Below are 18029 nucleotides of genomic sequence, written 5' to 3' on the forward strand. Positions count from 1 at the left end.
CTATTATAGCTACACCTGTATAGACACTCCCTATTTCTGTAGCATTGAACACAAGCCCAACCTCCCACAGAACTACCAATGTCAAATCACCATGGACACCAGACAAATACAAAGTAGTTCCTGCCATACACATCCACCTAAAACCACAGCAAAGGGGTCTTTCCCTAGTTACCCAACCAACCTGTGCTGGGTCAGGTACACTGTACCCACCGGGCACAGACGTCAGTTCAATGTCTAGTTTTGATTTACATTTGGTTGAGTTGTCACCTAACATGAACTCAACATGAAATCAACAGAAAATGTCACCATGTCATTGGATTTAGGTTAAAAGTTTGGTGAAAAATGCCCTTATGTTGGTGACTTTTTGCAAATCCAATCAGTTTTCCAAGTTGATTCGATGTCACCAGATTGATTTTTGGGGTTGAAATTACATGGAAACAACATTGAATCAATCAATTTTTCCCAGTGGGTATACCCATGGGAATGTCAGTGTTTCAACCTCAGATTTCTGCTACCAAGCTGTGAGTGCATAAAAATGGAACACAAGAGATTAATCAACTAGCCTAATTGAAACATGCTGCCTTAACAGCTATCTAGGTTCATTATAATGCCACACTAGCTCCTCCAGGGACAAATAGAGAGGTGCCTTTGTTTATGGTGCTCAATACGAAGTCCTCACTTGATGATTCCATTCTTAAAACAAGACAAGAGATCATCTAAAAAGCATTTCATATATTGTTTGAACAAAAGCGTTGGACTATGATCTTTGGAGGGGAATTCAGACATTTTTCTCTCCGCGCGGATTTTAAGCATGGGGAAACGCATGTGCCAACCAGTTACGCTTTTGGGGTGGAGATCCCAATAACGGAGGTGTGGCAGAGGTGTGTAATAATCATAATGTTTTTAAATCTATGCATGGGTTCTGAATCGGACATGAATATGTATATGTTTTGATGGCTATCTTTCATTGATCTCCATATTCTGAAAGCATTCTCCATAGGCTATACTAGTATTGTGCCAATCAAATTCTAATTAAAGGGATTGCTTTAGATAAATGAACTGAAAAACGAACTGAATGAAAACTCCCCGATAGCCGGAAAAAGTGTCCCAACCAAATATGGTGGATAAATTAAACGTCCTACTCGGTCCATTTACAATTGAAAGAAAATGTCACAGTTCCGGTTCTTCCATAGGCACCAATGCATTAGCAACTGGGTCTGGTCTGATTTCTCGCTTCCTCTTCTGTCCCAACTGTCCCAAAAAAGCATTGGAGTCAGAGACAGAAGAGGAAGCAAGACACTTTTTTTCTGGTTCAAAGAAAGTCAATGAACTAAGAAGACCAGGAGCAACATCTAGGAGCAACAACGGCTCAGCCGAGAAGTTGTAGGCCACACGACCTCACAGAACTAGACCGCAGAGTGCTGAAGCACGTAGGGCATAAACATTGTCTGTCCTGAGTTGCAACACTCACTACCGAGTTCCTGCCTCTGGAAGCAACATGAGCACAAGAACTGTTCGTCTGGAGCTTCATTAGCAGCCACACACAAGTCTAAGATCACCATGCGCAATGCCAAGCGTCGCCTGGAGTGGTGTAAAGGGATAAATCACACTTCACCATCTGGCAGTCCGATGGACCAATCTGGGTTTCGCGGAAATCTGGGTTTGGTGGAAAATCATGTCAGTTTATATCCTTGTAAACTATCCATTTAAAGATGGTACAGTGTGTGTTTGAAACAAGAACACTTACCCTCAGATGGTCAAAGAGGTTCAAAGTTGTTTTTGCTAAGCATAGCTATGAATATGCCTGTAGTATTTTTAATATTTTAATACAATGATTTGCAACTTTCGACCTTTTCAGTGGCATGTTGAAAGAGTCATACAGTAATTGAGCATTAGAACTTATTAATACTTATCTGTACTAAATATATTTGGTTTAAAATTATTATCTACACCTGGGGCAATGGACATTTGGGAGAATGGGCATTTACAGAATGTTCAGCTATAAATGTATTGTGTAGATCAAATATGATCTACTGTCAGATAGATTGGAATAGTATAGGAAATTCTGTGTGCATTCTTTTTGCAATTCCAGATACAGCCCTGCCATTTGTTGAAAGCAGCCAATCCAATAGTTTCTGAAAATAAGTAATCTCCTGAGCTTTGTGTTCAAATGTATTTTTTTAAGTAGTTGCTTTTTCAGATGTTTTCAAATAGTTTTAAACATGTAGTTACTTTCGGAGATCTGTATTCAAATAGTTAAAACAATTAGACATTTCTGGGATCTTTATTGAAATAGCTGTAGTCAGCTCCAAAGTCACTATTTGTTGCCCCCCAAAATTGTTACTTTCGACAAAGCATATTTTAAGATGCACTGTGCAGAAATCGCTCCGCCATTTCCTGGTTGCTAAAATTCGAATAGTTATCCTAATTTCAATTCATATGACAAAACATGCAAGTATAGTGTAGACAATCATTGTACAACCTAAACTGCTGTAAAATATATTTAATTAAACGACTATATTGGATTTTCAGCTGTTATAAGCTGGTGTAGAAAACAGAAAGTAAAAAAGTAAAAAATGAAACGTAAGAACAGAAACAGAGCACATAGAACAGATATATTGCTTTTTAAACTTGTTTTCAATGATAATGACAGATCTGTAATGTTTTTTTTCAACCTCTATTTAACTAGACATTTCAGTTAAGAACAAATTCTAATTTACAATGGCAGCCTAGGAACAGTGGGTTAACTGCCTTGTTCAGGGGTAGAAAGACAGTTTATTACCTTAGGATTTGATCTAACAACCTTTTGGTTACTGGCCCAATGCTCTAACTACTCTAACCACCTGCTGCCCCAGGTGAATTTGGTCGATCCAAAAAGTTACATTTTGCAGCTAATTCTAGACTATATATTAAGATTTTTTTTTTTCTTACACTTTTATTTTACTAGGCAAGTCAGTTAAGAACAAATTCTTATTTTCAAAAGGAACAGTGGGTTAACTGCCTGTTCAGGGGCAGAACGACAGATTCGTACCTTGTCAGCTCGGGGATTTGAACTTGCAACCTTTCGGTTACGTTTCGGTTACTAGTCCAACGCTCTAACCACTAGGCTACGCTGCCGCCCTCATATCTGATAGGCCACAACCATGTGCTAATGATCATACAGTGCCTAGTGAAAGTCTACACAACCCTTGCACAGTCTTTTCAAGTATTGTAGTGGCAGCATAATGTTTGGGTACATTTGTCATCAGCAAACCCAGGTGAAAAGTTAGAAGAAAACTTGCAGTAGTCTTCTGAAAATTTAACCCTGGGATAAGAGTTTTATTTTTCAGCGGGTCAATTACACAAATGTTTATCCCAAAGACAACAGAAATTCTTTCCAAGAGGTGTTGAGCAATGTTCCCTCTAAATTGCTGGCGTGCAGCTCCCCCTGGATTGCCAGAGAAGAAATATCAGCGCTCACAGAGAAGCACGAGATTGAACTTCACTCCACTTTCTAGAGTTTTCCACATTAGTTCACTCTATCAATGTTTCCCTTTACCGTGGGAATTGTGATCGAATCAACGTTACATTAGCCCATTTCGATGCTACAAAACTAACTATAGGCTACAATATATTTTGTTGTAGGCAGAACGCATCCGAGTAGGATTGCGTTGACAAACACGACTCGGGCTCGCAACGCACTCTACACAAACCGATCCGTGCGGCATAATCGGTGCGGTTGCAGTAGGCCTATATGCAAATAGACAGTGGTGTAAAGTACTTAAGGAAAAATACTTTAAAGTACTACTTAAGTAGTTTTTCGTGGTATTCATATTCATATTTTTGACAACTACATTCCTAAATAAAATAATGTACTTTTAATTGTACATACATTTTCCCTGACACTCAAAAGTACTCATTACATTTGGAATGTTTAGCGGGACAGGAAAATGGTCCAATTTATGCACTTATCGAGAAAACATCCCCGGTCATCATACTGCCTCTGATCTGGCGGACTCACTAAATTTGCATGCTTAGTTTGTAAATTATGTCTGAATGTTGGAGTGTGCCCCTGGCTATCCATACATTAAAATAACAAGAAAATTGTGCCATCTGATTTGCTTAATAAAAGGAATTTTTAATTATTTATACTTTTACTTTTGATACTTAACTATATTTTAGCAATAACATTTACTTTTGATACTTAAGTATATTTAAAACCAAATACTTTTAGACTTTTACTCAAGTAGTATTTTACTGGGTATCTTTCACTTTTACTTGAGTTATCTTTCCTTTTACTCAAGTATGACAATTGGGTACTTTTTCCACCACTGCAAATAGAACACTGCCATATATATATATATTCACTTTGAACTGGACTGTTTTTACAGAACGAGCTTGTCTTGAGATCAAAGCTAAAGCTACATGTAGCGCAGTGTACACATTCGTTCTTATCCTTTGCTAGTGAGTGAGTTATTAGCCCAGTTATACTGTATATTATTCGTAATCAGCAATGGGGGGGGGTGATTGCTTCCTACAAGAGCACAAAACGTGTGCATTTCTAGACGTCTTTGAAAAGCGAGTCAGTTAAAAAATCTCTTAAGGATCCTTTTTTTCCATTTTCGCTTAAAATGACATACCCAAATCTAACTAGACGCAATTTAGATTTTGTCCACTATGAGAGAGAAAAACAGTAGTTGAACAGTTTTGAAAATATAAATTTTTTCAAAAATGAAGGAGAAGCAAGAGAGAGCTAGCTACATTTAATTGTTTTTTCCACTTTCACTTACTTAGCTAGTGAATGCAGCTAGCTAGTTTAGCCTACTCAAACATCCGACTCAAACGGAGAGGGATTCTATGGTACCTAACTGGCTATGGCTATCCAACACTGGAACTCATCTAAGTCAAGGTAGCTTAAGGGTTTTATTCATTTAATTCCACCGGTGTTATCGATTTAAAGCCACCTGAGTCAGCTCTCCGTACTCATCCTGAGAAGTGTGTTAGAGTTCCGGTACAAGTGATGCCAGCTCTATGCACCAGGTCTCAGGTACGCCTTCCCAGCCCAGTACGTCATCTGCTAGCTCCCCGCACTCACCGTGCGGAGTGTGTCATCGTTCCAACACCATCTGTGCCAGCTCTACGCACCAGGTCTCCAGTATGCCTCCACAGCCCAGTGCGTCATGTGCTAGCTCCCCGCACTCACCGTGCGGAGTGTGTCATCGTTCCAACACCATCTGTGCCAGCTCTACGCACCAGGTCTCCAGTGTGCCTCCACAGCCCAGTACGTCCTGTGCCTGCTCCTCGCACTCTCCCTCAAGTGCATGTCCCCAGTCAGGTACGTCCTTTGCTTGCTCCACGCACTCTCTTTGAAGTGCATGTTCCAGTCAGGTACGTCCTGCGCCTGCTCCTCGCACTCTCCCTCAAGTGTGCCTTCTCTGTCCAGGACGTCCTGTGCCTGCTCCCCGCACTCGCCCTGAAGTGCGTGTCACTAGTCCGGTGCCACCTGTACCGGACCCACGCGTCAGGCCTCCAGTGCGCCGTCCCAGTCCAGTACATCCTGTGCCTGCTCTTCGCGCTCGCCCGGAGGTGCGTGTCACCAGACCAGTACCACGCACCAGGCTTCCTGCGACGATCCCCAGTCCAGAGCTTCCGCCGACAGATCCCAGTCCAGAGCTTCTAGCGACAGTTCCCAGCCCAGAACTTCCGGCGACAGTTCCTAGCCTAGAGCTTCCGACAACAGTTCCACAGTCCGGAACCTCCTGAGACGGTCTACAGCCCGGAACCTCCTGAGACGTCCACGGTCCGGAACCTCCTGAGACGGTCCACGGTCTGGAACTTCCTGAGACGTCCACGGTCCGGAACCTCCTGAGACGGTCCACGGTCTGGAACTTCCTGAGACGTCCACGGTCCGGAACCTCCTGAGACGGTCAATGGTCTGGAACCTCCTGCGACGGTCAATGTTCCGGAACCTCCAGCTCTATGGCCGGAGCCTTCCCCTGCACCAATGCCCAGTTAGAGCACGGCGTCCAGTCCTGCTCCAAGGCCGGAGTCTTCCCCAGCGCAGGTGCCCAGTCCAGTTACGGCGCCCGGTTCCGCTCCATGGCAGGAGCCTTCCCCTGCGCCGATGCCCAGTCCGAGCACGGTGTCCAGACCAGCTCCAAGACAGGAGGCTTCTTCTGCACCGAGGCCCAATCCAGGTACAGTGTTAAGCCTGGATCCATGGCTGGATCCGCGGGATGAGAGGGTTCTTCGGCCCGCACCAGAGCCACAACCAAAGATGGTGTATCCGAGAGCTGAGATGGTTCTTCGTTCCGCACCAGAGCCGCCCCTGATGCTGGCGGATCCGCGGGATGAGCGGATACTTCGTCCCGCACCAGATATTATAGTCCTTCTCTTTTAGCCAGGTAAATACTGATTGTCTATTCTTATTTTCTGCTAAGCCGTTACAATTATAACTGGCTATACTTATTTCACCAATTACCATAATGAGAGACACAAGTTTCAATTCTATTTATCATAATATATGTTTGTAAATGTACCATTAAAAATTAACATGATGATTGAGTGTCTATATAGCTTGATATTTGCATTGCTACTAAGTAAACCTCCAATTTGTCCCCACTTTTCCACTCGCTAAAACCCAGGTGTGTAAAACAGGTGTGTAAAATAAACTGGCAGTTCTTGGAATTCTCGCTCCTTGTTCGGGCGGTGTTCGTCGGTCGACGTCACCGACCTTCTGGCCATCACTGATCCATTTTTCATTTTCCATTGGTTTTGTCTTGTCTTCCTTCAAACCTGGTTCCAATCCCATCAATTACATGTTCTGTATTTAACCCTCTGTTTCCCCTAATGTCTTTGTCGGAGATTGTTTTATTGTATGTTATGTGCAAGTCATGTGTCGGTGTGTGATAGGTTTTGTACCCACTTATATATATTTTTTGTATATTTTGGTTTTTGGAGTTTTATGAGCACTTATTAAACGACTCCATTTATACCAAGTTCGTTTTCCTGCGCCTGACTTCCCTGCCACCGACACGAACCCTTTACAGAATCACCGACCATAACTATGGAGTCAGCAGGAGAGGGTACCACGGCCATTGAGGTGGAGGAGCGCGTCCAGGAGCATGCAGTTATGCTCTACCATTTTGGCGATGCCATGGATCGCGTTGTCCAGACAATGGACCGCTGGGAGAGACAGGGAGTTCTTCCAGCGCCTCTACCAGCACATCCGGGGTCTCCCCTGAGCGCCCCTTTCCCACCTGAACCCAGTGGGATCTGTCTCTACTTGCCCCAGGAGTACGACGGGAGGGCTGCGAACTGCCAGAGGTTCTTGTTGCAGTTAAATCTCTATATGGCCACCGTCCACCCGGCTCCATCGAACCGTGAAAGGGTGTCCGCCCTCATCTCGTGCATCACCAGGAGAGCCCTGGAGTGGGCCAACACCGTGTGGAGAGAGGGAGATGTGGCGTTGGACCAGTTTGAGGAGTTCACCCGCCATTTCCGGGCAGTCTTTGACCACCCGCCCTAGGGTAGAACAGCGGGTGAGCGCCTCTACCATCTGAGGCAGAAGACGAGGAGCGCCCAGGAGTTCGCCCTGGAGTTCGCCCTGGAGTTTAGGACTCTGGCTGCCGGCGCGGGATGGAACAACAGGGCCCTGATTGACCATTGCCGCTGCAGTCTGCGCGAGGGCGTACGTCGGGAGCTGGTCTGCAGAGACACCACCTTCACGTTTGTCCAGCTGGTGAACCTGTCCATCCGGCTGGACAACCTGCTGGCTACTTGCGGACTTTCAGATCAGGGTCTGGTGGTTCCATCTTCCCGTACTCCCTCTCCGATACCCATGGAGCTGAGAGGGGCGGTGAGCAGGGAGACTGGAGGGGGTTCACGCTCGTGTACCCTCTGTGGCTCGTGTATCCTCTGTGGCCGCAGAGGTCACACTGCCAGTCGGTGCCGGGTTGGTTCCTCTGGGATGCGAGGCAGCGGGCAGGGCGCTCTGGCGTCACCCCAGGTGAGCCGGCACAACTCTCAACCAGATTCTTCTGTTTTTCATATGTTTGTATCTGTCACGTTCCCTGAGTTTTCCTCCCATTCCCAGCATAAGGCGCTCGTCGATTCAGGCGCGGCTGGGAATTTTATTGATAGAGCTTTAGCCTATAGTTTAGGGATCCCCATCATTCCCGTGGATGTGCCCTTCCCCATTCATGCCTTAGATAGTCGACCATTAGGGTCAGGGTTGATTAGGGAGGCCACTGTGCCTTTGGTCATGGAGACCCAGGGGGATCATACGGAGAGAATTAGTCTCTTCTTCATTGACTCTCCTGTGTTTCTCGTGGTGCTGGGCCTACCCTGGCTAACTTATCATAACCCCACTGTTTATTGGCCACAGAGGGATCTCACAAGGTGGTCGCGAGAGTGCTCAGGTAGGTGTTTAGGGCTTTCCGTTGGTGCTACAATGGTGGAAAGTCCAGACCAGGTCTCCACCGTGCGCATCCCCCCTGAATATGCCGATTTGGCTCTCGCCTTCTCCAAACAGAAGGTGACTCAATTACTACCTCATTGACCGGGCGATTGTGCGATAGACCTCCTGGTAGACGCTGCACTTCCAAGGAGTCACGTGTATCCCCTCTCAAAGGCAGAGACGGAGGCTATGGAAACATATGTCTCCAAATCCCTGCGTCAGCGGTACATTAGGTCCTCCACTTCACCCGCATCCTCAAGTTTCTTTTTTTTTGAAGAAGGAGGGGGTCTGTGCCCTTGTATTCACTATCAGGGTCTGAATCAGATCACTGTGAGGTATGGTTACCCACTACCGCTCATAGCCACAGCGATAGAGACAATGCACGAGGCGTGCTTCTTCACCAAAATAGATCTGATTAGTGCTTACAACCTGATGCGTACCCGAGAGGGAGACGAGTGGAAGATGGCTTTCAGTACCACCTCTGGGCACTATGAGTACCTCACCATGCCGTACGGGTTGATGAATGCGCCATCAGTCTTCCAAGCCTTTGTAGACAAGATTTTCAGGGACCTGAACGGGCAGGGTGTAGTGGTGTATATTGATGACATTTTGATATACTCATCTACACATGCTGAGCATGTGTCCATGGTGCGCAGAGTGCTTGGTCGCCTGTTGGAGCATGACCTGTACGGCAAGGCTGAGAAATGTATTTTCTTCCAACAGTCCGTCTCCTTCCTAGGGTATCGCATTTCCACTTCAGGGGTGGTGACCGCATTGCAGCCGGGTGTAATTGGCCGACTCCCACCACGGTAAATGATGTGCAGCAGTTCTTAGGGTTTGCCAACTACTACCGGAGGTTTATCCGGGGTTTTGGTCAGGTGACGGCTCCCATTACCTCACTGCTGAAGGGGTGCCCGGTGCGCTTGCAGTGGTCAGCTGAGGCAGACAAGGCTTTTAGTCAACTGAGGGCTCTGTTTACCTCGGCTACTGTGTTAGCCCATCCGGATCCCTCTTTGGCGCTGGAGGTGGACGAGTCCGAGGCTGGGATAGGAGCTGTGCTCTCTTGGCGCTCGGGTACACCACTGAAGTTCCGCCCCTGTGCCTTTTTCTCGAAGAAGTTCAGCCTGGCAGAGCAAAACTATGGGGGACCTGGAGCTCTTGGCTGTAGTCAAGGCCTTGAATGCTTGGAGACATTGGCTTGAGGGGGCTAAACACCCTTTTCTCATCTGGACTGACCACCGCAATCTGGAGTACATCCGGGCGGCGAGGATACTGAACCCTCACCAGGTAAGGTGGGAGATGTTTTTCACCAGTTTTGTATTTACCTTTTCCTACAGACCAGGCTCTCAGAACATTAAGGCAGACGCATTGTCCCGGCTGTATGACACAGAGGAGCGGCCCATGGATCCCACTCCCATACTCCCGGCCTCTTGCCTGGTGGCACCGGTAGTGTGGGAGCTGGACGCGGACATTGAGCAGAGCCCGCTCCCCTTCAGTGTCCGGCTGGGCGTCTGTACGTTCCGTCTGCTGTCCGTGACCGGCTAATCTATTGGGCCCATATGGCACCCTCCTCTGGTCATCCTGGTATCGGTCAGACGGTGTGCTGTCTTAGTGAGAAGTACTGGTGGCCCACTTTAGCTAAGGACGTGAAGGTTTATGTTACCTCCTGCTCGGTGTGCGCCCAGTGCAAGGCTCCTAGACACCTGCCCAGAGGTAAGTTACAACCCTTACCCGTTCCACAATGGCCATGGTCGCACCTGTCGGTGGATTTCCTGGCTGATCTTCCTCCTTCACAGGGTAACACCACGATCCTGGTCGTTGTGGATCATTTTTCTAAGTCCTGTCGTCTCTTCCCTTTGCCCAGTCTCCCTACAGACTGCGGAGGCTCTATTTACACGTCTTCTGGCACTACGGGGTGCCTGAGGATATAGTGTCTGATCAGGAGTGGGCAGCGTTCGTGCCCTGGGCAGAGATGGCCCAGAACTCGCTCCGCCACTCCTCCACTAACCTTTCTCCCTTCCAGTGTGTATTGGGGTATCAGCCGGTTCTGGCTCCTTGGCATCAGAGTCAAACCGAGGCTCCTGCGGTGGATGATGGTTCTGGCGCGCAAAGGAAACATGGGACGCCACCCATGTCCATCTTCAGCGCTGAGACAGAAAGTGGGTGCAGACCGTTACCGCAGTGAGACCCTGGTGTTCGCACCGGGGGACCGGGTCTGGCTCTCGACCCTCCACCTGCCCCTTCACCTGCCCTGTCAGAAGCTGGGTCCACAGTTTGTGGGGCCATTTAAAGTCCTGAGGAGAGTGAACGAGGTATGTTACAGGTTACAGCTTCCCCCCGATTACCGCATTAACCCCTCGTTCCATGTGTCTATCCTAAGGCAGGTGGTGGCTGGCCTTCTCCAGGAGTCTGAGGTGCGGGAGGTTCCTCCGCCCCCCTCTGGACATCGAGGGGACCCCGGTGTACTCTGTTCATTCCATAATGGATTCGAGACGTCAGTTGAGGGGCCTTCATTGCCTCGTGGACTGGGAGGGGTATGGTCCGGAGGAGAGATGTTGTTTGGTGTTTGGCAGTCGACGTCACCGACCTTCTAGCCATCACTGATAATTTTTCATTTTCCATTGGTTTTTGTCTTCCTCACACCTGGTTCCAATCCCATCAACTACATGTTGTGTATTTAACTTCTTTGGGACTGGGGGGCAGTATTGATTAGCTTGGATAATAAGGTGCCTAGAGTAAACTGCCTGCTACTCAGGCCCAAAAGCTAGAATATGCATATAATTAGTGGATTTGGATATAAAACACTCTGAAGTTTCTAAAACTGTTTGAATGATGTCTGTGAGTAACAGAACTCATATGGCAGGCAAAAACCTGAGAAAAAAATCCAACCAGGAGGTGGGAAATCTGAGGTTTGTAGTTTTTCAAGTCAATTGCCTATCGAATATACAGTGTCTATGGGGTAATATTGCTGGCTTCCACTAGATGTCACCAGTCTTTAGAACCTTGTTTCAGGCTTCTACTGTGAAGGGGGAGAGAATGACAGCTGTTTCAACCAGGTGTCTGGCAGAATGCCATGAGCTCAGTCTCGCACAGGCCTGTGAGAGTTAGTTGCGTTCCTTTCCCTTTCTAAAGACAAAGGAATTGTCCGGTTGAAACATTATTGAAGATTTATGATAAAAACATCCTAAAGATTGACTTTATACATCGTTTGATACGTTTCTACGAACTGTAATATAACTTTTTGGACTTTTCGTTTGAACTTTCGCCTGGACTTGCCCGCGCCTCGTGAGTTTGGATTTGTGAACTAAACGAGCGAACAAAAAGGAGGTATTTGGACATAAATTATGGACTTTATCGAACAAAACAAACATTTATTGTAGAACTGGGATTCCTGGGAGTACATTCTGATGAAGGTCATCAAAGGTAAGTGACTATTTATAATACTATTTCTGACTTTTGTGGCACCTCCCCTTCTTTGGAAAATGGCTGTATGTTTTTCTGTTTTTCTGTGACTTAGCGCAAGCTTCCCACATATCCCAGAGAGGTTAACCCTTTGTTTCCCCTCATGTCCTTGTCGGAGATTGTTTTATTGTATGTTATGTGCAGGGTTTTGAACCCACATATTATTATTTTTGAATATTTTGGTTTTTGGAGTTTTATGAGCACTTATTAAACGACTCCGTTTGTACTAAGTTAGTTTTCCTGCGCCTGACCTCCCTGCCACCGACACGCACCCTTTACACAGAAATACAGTGTAGACATTATTAATGTTGTAAATGACTATTGTAGCTGGAAATGGCAGATTTTTTATGGAATATCTACATAGGTGTACAGAGGCCCATTATCAGCAACCATCACTCCTGTGTTCCAATGGCACTTTGTGTTAGCTAATCCAAGTTTATCATTTTAAAAGGACAATTGATCATTAGAAAACCCTTTTGCAATTATGAAACAGCTGAAAACTTTTGTTCTGATTAAATAAGTAATAAAACTGGCCGCCTTTAGACTAGTTGAGTATCTGGAGCATCAGCATTTGTGGCATTCATGGCATTTACAGAGAGATTGAGCTGAGCTGAGCTGAGCTCTAGAACAAACAAATGATGGGGTTTTTAAACCATGGGGAAGGAACTGTGATAGGTCAGAAAATAGGAGGAGGTGTGTCTTCTGATTGATGATTCATTGTTGACTGATTGGGGAGTGATGATTTTCACCTGTGAGGGGAGAAGGAGAGAAAAGAAACACACACACAGGATACACACACACACAGGATAACTGTATCCGTAACAGTTCGATTAGAGGCTCAAAATGGCCAGAAACAAAGAACTTCCTTCTGAAACTCGTCAGTCTATTCTTGTTCTGAGAAATTAGGCTATTCTATGAGAGAAATTGCCAAGAAACTGAAGATCTCATATAACGCTGTGTGCAACTCCATTCACAGAACAGCGCAAACTGGCTCTAACCAGAATAGAAAGAGGAGTGGGAGGCCCCATTGCACAACTGAGCAAGAGGACAAGTACATTAGAGTGTCTAGTTTTTATTTTACCTTTATTTTACTAGTCCAATGCTCTAACCACTAGGCTACCCTGAGAAACAGACTCCTCACTAGTCATCAACTGGCAGCTTCATTCAATAGTACCTGCAAAACACCACTCTCAACATCAACAGTAAAGAGGTGATTCCGGGATTCTGGCCTTCTAGGAAAGAAGGCAAAATAAACTGTTTTCACTATTCAGTAGGAGAGAGGTAATAAAAGTAGAGGAGAGAGTTCAAGCAAATATAAAAAAAACATGTAACTGAATGAATGAATGAGTACGACTTTGTATGGAATAATTAAATAACCAGTGCTTGCCTTCCCCTCATTCTGTTTTTAAATGTCCACCTATATATAAAAATCCTGTATAAATAAGTAATAACCAAAAAAATACTTTAGAACATTTAAAGTCATGGAATGTTTAAGATCTGGAGTGTTGAAATATTGTGATAAGTTCTCACATTCTGCAAAGACAGATCCTGTTGGATTGTTCACTCCCTTTCAATGAGCTTCATGTAGAGGAGCCTCTGGCATAGAGGCTCAGAGATTGAGAGATGGTACAAATAAAGGCCTTTATTTTGACTGTTTTTTAAAGAGCAAACAAGACAGAACATGTAACAACAACTATGTATAGATAGGAGTACCCTTTCACGTACAGTCTATACATCAAAAACATTCTGTCGCTCACAAAAGAGCAGGTTTCCAGAAATAAATTGTGTTCATGTAATCTCACTGACAAACAAACAGTGGTCTTCCTCAGTGATCAATACATTCTTAGAAATTGTCATAGAATAATAAATGAATGGGTTTGACTCTCATAGCACCATGTTAAAACAGTCTGCCTAAGAGGATCAAAATGGTTGCCAATGGTTAAACTGATGATGACCTGAGGCCAAAACATTTGTGTTTTGTTTTCACTTTCATTTATGCACTTTCTTGCACTCTGATTGCAGTGGTGGTTCTAGACCATTTCAACTGCGGGGGCCAAGCTGGGGCCAGTTGTACTGTTAGAGGGGCAAGTTACATTAGACGTTATTGTTGACATCGTTTCCTTCACTGCATTTCAGGCATTAGCAGGCAGAAGACCATGTTCATAATCATCATCGTTGCCACTGTCTAATAACGGATGTAAAAAAAGAATTATAGCAAAAATGAGTTACTGTATGTAAAAATTAATTCATACTCCACATTTAGGGGGGCCACAAGGGGGTCCAAAATTGTTGTCACAGGGGCACTGGAACCCCCAGAACCGCCACTGGCACCATGATGTTTTAATAACCATTCAAGCCTCGGGTTCTGGATGTTTAATTTTTTCGACAGTGTGCGAGCCTCCATCTCTCCCAGTATTCTTATTTTGACTCCTACACACATGGAAAATATACTGCTCAGTTAGTAGTAAGTACCTTAAAAGAGCACAGATGACCTCATCATTTTTGCCAATGGTTAGAGGAATACCAACAAACATGTAAGTCTACTTTATTATTAGGTTATGTGAAGGGAAGTATAATCTTTTTCCACTGGCTTCCCCATAATGCCAGTTGCAGTGTGATTCAGTGTGTTGGATCTGTCAGTGAGTAAGAAAAGACTTAACGATAGCACGCAGCCGCCGGTGACCCACTGCCAGCACGATGGGTGAAATGGCGATGAAGATGCTGTTGGCAAAGCGAGCTATTATCGGGAGTAACCTGTCTGAAGAACCTTTATTGTAGTTTAAGTAGTTGATAGAGATGATGCTAGTTCCCCAAGACACAATGAAGAGGATGGTGAGGGCTAGAATCACCTGGCGAGAGAGGGAAGGTAAGGAAAGAAAATACTGTGAAACTATTTACCTTTTTTCGTCCTCTCTTAGCACGACGGACATAAAAGATACACACGCATTCTCTATAAAAACACTGTTTATTGAAAACACACCAGGATCATTAACACCTTAGTAATCCAAAAGCTATTTTTTTCCACATTACTCATTTTTTATGACAATAACAATGTTACAGGTCCAAATGACATGTTGTACTTCTTTCAATCCAGGCGGCAGGCCACACACAACAAGCCATCATTCTGAATCATTCCAGTCTCTCTCACCTTGGCAGCCCGTCTCTCAGCCGGTATCCTCTTGATGACGGGCGCGTCCTGGGTCATGTGTGCTGGGTTGCGGGTCCTGCCGTGGGTGTAGAGTGTGTAGAGGGAGCCCAGGTTGGTGATGGCCATCAGGATGATAGGCAGGATCTCATGGATCACCATGGAGGTGGTGGTGTAGGCCAGGGTATTGTAGCTGGAGGGGAAGTTCCACACACAGCCCAGCAGGGGGCGTGTGGTGCTGCTGACCAAAATCAGGGTCTGGAGGGGAAGAGAGAAGAGGGTAGAGGAGACAGAGGACAGCAGAGAGGAGAGGAAATGAGGGGAGATGGGGAGGGGGAGATAAGGCGGAGAAGGTTTTTTAGACAGTTTCCCACAACTTAAATAATACACATCACCTATTGTCTTCCTCTGTGCTTCTATTATATCAGGGTCCTACCTCTGTGCTGTTCTTGTTCCCCTTAGTAGAGTAGATGTGTGCAGGTATAGCATAGATCAGGTTGAGATACCAGATGAGGCCCAGGCTAATCAGAAGGGTCTTGGGGGGCCTGCGGGGCCCGTGAACAGTCCGTGAGGGAGGCGCCACGCGCCTCAGTGTCTGGAAGTGGAAAGCACTGAGGAATAGTGTTGACCACACGTTGACTGAGCGAAGCCACACCCACACCCCCATCAGGACGTGACACCCGTCTCTGGAAGAGTTCAGCTAGAGAGAGAGCTGGGTGTGAGGTTTTATGTGTGTGTACACTATAGTGCCGACCTGAACAATGCTCTTATCAGTAAGTATGGCATGGTATATTGTCAGAATGCTTTCTTTTCACATGGCATATCTCTAGTTACAGACCACACCACCCTCCATAACCCTTGCATTTTAAACTACCATTCCTCAAAGACCAGCTCAAATCCCTCCAATATCTCAAATTACAACCCTTTTACTTTGAGCCCAAACCACACACTTTCCATACTTGCCTCCCCATTGGCTCAAGCACCCACATACAGCCCTCATTCTTCATGGCACCCCCTACCACAGTGCCCGACCCCTGTAACAGTCGCATCCAACTCCTTACCTCCAGCCCCAGGTCAGACATGACCAGCAGGATGTTCCTCAGCAGAGAAATGAGCAGGTTGGAGAGGGCCATGTTTATCAGGATGATGTCTGAGTTACGTCCTCCACTGGGGTCTTTGAATACGCTCTCACTAATTACGCCAACCACCGTGGCGTTACCCACAATACCCAGCAGGACCAAGATTATGTAGAGGGCGTTCTGGAAAGGATACCAGTTGACACCGAGACCCATCTCCACTGGCTTCGCATCTCTCAACTCCGGCATTGGGGTCTCCATCTCAGCTACTGAATTAGAGTTAGAGTTCTGGGTAGAATACTCTTCAGTCTCTTTGGATCCTAATCCAGGGCCCTGTTTTCCCAGTTTCTTCTAAGAGTAGTTATATTCCAGTATCTGTCTGCAGCCTCGAATCCACTTCTAGATGTTTTATTCCAAATATGAACAACTCTTGGTCATAGATACAAATGCACAGCAAAATAGATATTGATTGCTGCCCATCTATTATAGGTACACTTTCATAAACACTCACTCTTTCTGTAGCATTGAACACAAGCCCAACCTCCCACAAAACTACCAATGTAAAATCACCATGGACACCATACAAATACAAAGTAGTTCCTACCATACCCATCCACCTAAAATCACAGCAAAGGGCATTTCCCTAGTTACCCAACCAATCAATGCTAGACCAGGGGTACACTACACCCATGGGAATGTGGGTGTTTCAGAGTTTAGCTACCAGGAGCTGAGAGTGCATATACACGGAACAGGAGAGATGAATCAGCTAGTCTAATTGAAAAATGCCTCCTTAGCAGCTAGGTTAATTAGGATGCCACACTAGCTTCCCCAGGGAGGAGGGGGGAGGTGTGTTTGGTTTTGGTGCTGAACAGGAAGTAATCACTTGATGCCATTCATAAAACAAGGCAAGGTCATGCAAAAGCATTTTATTTCAAAAATATTGTTCAGACAAAAGCTTTGGACTATGATTTTAGAGCATAGTTTCCCAAATTATAATGTAATACAAGCAATGTACAAAAGTGAAAACATTGGAAAGTAAGAATCTGGCTTGTATTTGGTTCATGATGTGCTGTTTCATAGGCCATTTACAGTAACCCTCATAGCTCTTCATTGACAACAGCTATGTTCAATTTGAGTGTTCATCTCTCCTTCCTCTTACCCGCTCGTTGTCCCTCTCAAGTTCACTCCGACGCTCCCTCTCTTTTTCCCTTTCTTTCTCTCCCTTTATCCCTGCGACTAATTTTCTGGTGGTGGTGGAGAGAGATGGTGTATGAAGGAGAAGAGACACTGTGACTTCGTCTGAAACCAAGACAGATGTTTGTCTCAGAGCTGATGTAACTGACAGTTAGACTTACAGGTTATGTCGTTGTCTTTTGTTTGAATTGTTTACGTGTCCGCTGTGCGGGGGAAATGATAATACAAGCGGAACTACGTAGCTAATACTGTTGTAACGGGGATCCTTATTGTAGCAACACACTTTTGGAGGGAAGGCAATCCTGCGCTGCGTTAGCTAAGTTTTCATGTCATCGGGTGTAGTTCATAAAGGTTGAAGAGTGTATGTTAGGATGAAGTGTGAATTCATGCCAGGAATAATAAGTGTGAAGTTTGAGTTCCTCCCTTCTGTAATAAGCAGCCAATGAGGTACTTTTTCCTTTATTCATGTGTTTAATCTGATCCCGTTATAACGCCGGTTATGTATGTAAGCACTTCAGAGTTATACCAAGCTAATACGTAAGATAAGGTTGTAAGAGTGTGCTTAACTGTATTTTTCATTTACTTTATAGTTCTCACGGAAGGTGATAATTCTGACTAAAACTACAGAATAAAGCCGCCAGTTAAAATCAAGGAACGGTTGTGCTCGTGGTTACTGAAGGGAGCTACAGTGAGAACTCAATGCTCTTCACGAGCA

At 45.4% G+C, this 18029-nt stretch overlaps 1 protein-coding gene across 1 annotated transcript; it reads right to left on the minus strand.

The window, feature by feature from the left end:
• Positions 1-14214: 14214 nt before the first annotated feature.
• On the minus strand, positions 14215-17708 carry LOC118400269 (olfactory receptor class A-like protein 4). Its single transcript, XM_052473489.1, has 5 exons — positions 17280-17708; positions 16106-16519; positions 15481-15744; positions 15048-15302; positions 14215-14748 (listed from the first exon to the last, which is right to left on the minus strand). The coding sequence occupies exons 2-5, from the start codon at positions 16379-16381 to the stop codon at positions 14536-14538; spliced, it is 1008 nt and encodes a 335-aa protein (XP_052329449.1). The 5' UTR covers positions 16382-16519; positions 17280-17708; the 3' UTR covers positions 14215-14535.
• Between the last annotated feature and the right edge of the window lie 321 nt (positions 17709-18029).

Source organism: Oncorhynchus keta, chromosome 21 (assembly GCF_023373465.1).
Source record: "Oncorhynchus keta strain PuntledgeMale-10-30-2019 chromosome 21, Oket_V2, whole genome shotgun sequence".
NCBI classification, from domain to species: Eukaryota; Metazoa; Chordata; class Actinopteri; order Salmoniformes; family Salmonidae; genus Oncorhynchus; species Oncorhynchus keta.

Excerpts from the sequence above, each read along its gene's own strand:
- LOC118400269 (XM_052473489.1), bottom strand. The coding sequence starts at position 16,381 with ATGGAGACCCCAATGCCGGAGTTGAGAGATGCGAAGCCAGTGGAGATG. Across the intron at positions 15,745-16,105 it reads TGTCTGACCTGGGGCTGGAG|CTGAACTCTTCCAGAGACGG; the intron begins GTAAGGAGTTGG and ends CTCTCTCTCTAG. Across the intron at positions 14,749-15,047 it reads CTGAGAGACGGGCTGCCAAG|GTGATTCTAGCCCTCACCAT; the intron begins GTGAGAGAGACT and ends CTCTCTCGCCAG.